Source organism: Parus major, unplaced genomic scaffold, assembly GCF_001522545.3.
Source record: "Parus major isolate Abel unplaced genomic scaffold, Parus_major1.1 Scaffold220, whole genome shotgun sequence".
NCBI classification, from domain to species: Eukaryota; Metazoa; Chordata; class Aves; order Passeriformes; family Paridae; genus Parus; species Parus major.
In genome coordinates, this window is record NW_015379263.1 from 447577 (window position 1) to 449218 (window position 1642).

The window sequence follows — 1642 nt, forward strand, 5'->3', positions numbered from 1 at the left end:
GGGGGGGAAGGGGCGCGCTGTGGTGCGGGGGAGGCGATGGGGGCCTCCCCCTCCGGCGGGGCTGCGGTGATCGGGGCACCGTGTGGAGGCTGGGGGTGCAGAGGAGGGGTCGGGGCCGGGAGAGCTCTGCTCCCCTCCAAGAGGGAGACAGCCCTGCCTCAGTTTCCCCCAGCGCAGCATCCTGGGCCGTCCTTTTGCAGGATCCCCATCTTTGCAGCCCCCAATATCGAGCTGCACACAGAGACACCCCCATGCGGTGCGCGGCCCCCTCCCCAGCCCCTTGCCTGGGCTCCCCCAAGCTTTGCATTCCCCCCGGGACATGAGGATCCCTGATCCCTGTAGCCCCCCCCCAAGCACGGGGGACCCCTCAGCCCCACCCCTGCAGATTTCAGGGCCTCCCCCAGCCTGCCCCATGCCCCCGCAGGATCCGGCCTCGGAGCCAGCGCCGCCGTCACCATGGGCAACATCTTCGGGAACCTGCTGAAGAGCCTGATTGGGAAGAAGGAGATGCGGATCCTGATGGTGGGGCTGGACGCTGCTGGGAAGACCACCATCCTCTACAAGCTCAAACTGGGGGAGATCGTCACCACCATCCCCACCATCGGTGGGTGGGGTTGGGGGGGCACTGAGCAGAGACCGCTCCCCATCAGGGCTCCTTTGAAGGGGCTGGTGGCTCCCCGTGCCTCAGTTTCCCTCCGCTGTCGCTCCCCGCAGGCTTCAACGTTGAGACAGTGGAGTACAAGAACATCAGCTTCACCGTGTGGGATGTGGGTGGGCAGGACAAGATCCGGCCCCTCTGGAGGCATTACTTCCAAAACACCCAGGGTATGTGTCTCAGGGGGCACCGTGGGGGGACCTGGGGAGCAGGGTGGCCACAGAGAGCCCTTCAGTGTCTGCTCCTCTCCCCAGGGCTGATCTTCGTGGTGGACAGCAATGACCGGGAGCGGGTGAACGAGGCGCGGGAGGAGCTGATGCGGATGCTGGCGGAGGATGAGCTGCGGGACGCCGTCCTCCTCGTCTTCGCCAACAAGCAGGTGGGTCTGGGGGCGGGGAGGGCCCCGTGGGGGGACTGAGACATCCCCAGGGTGGCAGGGCAGCTATCGCTGTAGGACTTCCTCTGGCATCAAGGCTGGTGTCAAAGAGGCTGTGTGACAGAACCAGCTCCATCCCTGTGGCCTGAGGGATGGTGGAAGCCCCCAGGACCATCCCCATGGCACCAGGGCTGGTCTTTAGCTCACCCTCTGGCCATCCCTGAGGTGTCAGGGCTGGTGCCTCACATCCCCATGGCAGATTCCTGCTCCTTCCTGTGGCATCAGGGCTCATGATGTTCCCCTGTGGCAGAGTTGTGCCCACCCCCATGGCATCAGGGCTGGTGCCAGCCCCCGTGGAGGGCTCGTATCCATTCCTGCAGTGCCAGGCCCCTGTGTGACCTCCCTTGTCTGCTCCAGGACCTGCCCAATGCCATGAACGCAGCGGAGATCACGGACAAGCTGGGGCTGCACTCCCTGCGCCACCGTAACTGGTACATCCAGGCCACCTGTGCCACCAGCGGGGATGGGCTCTACGAGGGCCTCGACTGGCTTGCCAATCAGCTCAAGAACAAGAAGTGAGGGGGGGTCCCCCTGTGCCCCCCCGGCCCCCC

The 1642-nt window shown here is 65.7% G+C and overlaps 1 protein-coding gene across 2 annotated transcripts; it reads left to right on the top strand.

The window, feature by feature from the left end:
• Positions 1–395: 395 nt before the first annotated feature.
• On the top strand, positions 396–1636 carry ARF3 (ADP ribosylation factor 3). 2 transcript variants are annotated; one of them, XM_015615671.2, is made up of 4 exons: positions 400–604; positions 715–825; positions 910–1034; positions 1449–1636. In XM_015615671.2, the coding sequence occupies exons 1-4, from the start codon at positions 457–459 to the stop codon at positions 1608–1610; spliced, it is 546 nt and encodes a 181-aa protein (XP_015471157.1). In that variant the 5' UTR covers positions 400–456; the 3' UTR covers positions 1611–1636. The 2 variants fall into 2 exon arrangements, with proteins under 2 accessions (XP_015471156.1, XP_015471157.1); XM_015615670.3 differs by having other exon boundaries at positions 396–604; positions 715–1034.
• Positions 1637–1642: the final 6 nt, after the last annotated feature.

Bases quoted from the DNA above. Each gene is read 5' to 3' on its own strand.
- ARF3 (XM_015615670.3), top strand. From the start codon at position 457: ATGGGCAACATCTTCGGGAACCTGCTGAAGAGCCTGATTGGGAAGAAG. The intron at 605-714 runs GTGGGTGGGGTT...CGCTCCCCGCAG, and splicing joins CACCACCATCCCCACCATCG to GCTTCAACGTTGAGACAGTG. The intron at 1,035-1,448 runs GTGGGTCTGGGG...TGTCTGCTCCAG, and splicing joins TCGTCTTCGCCAACAAGCAG to GACCTGCCCAATGCCATGAA.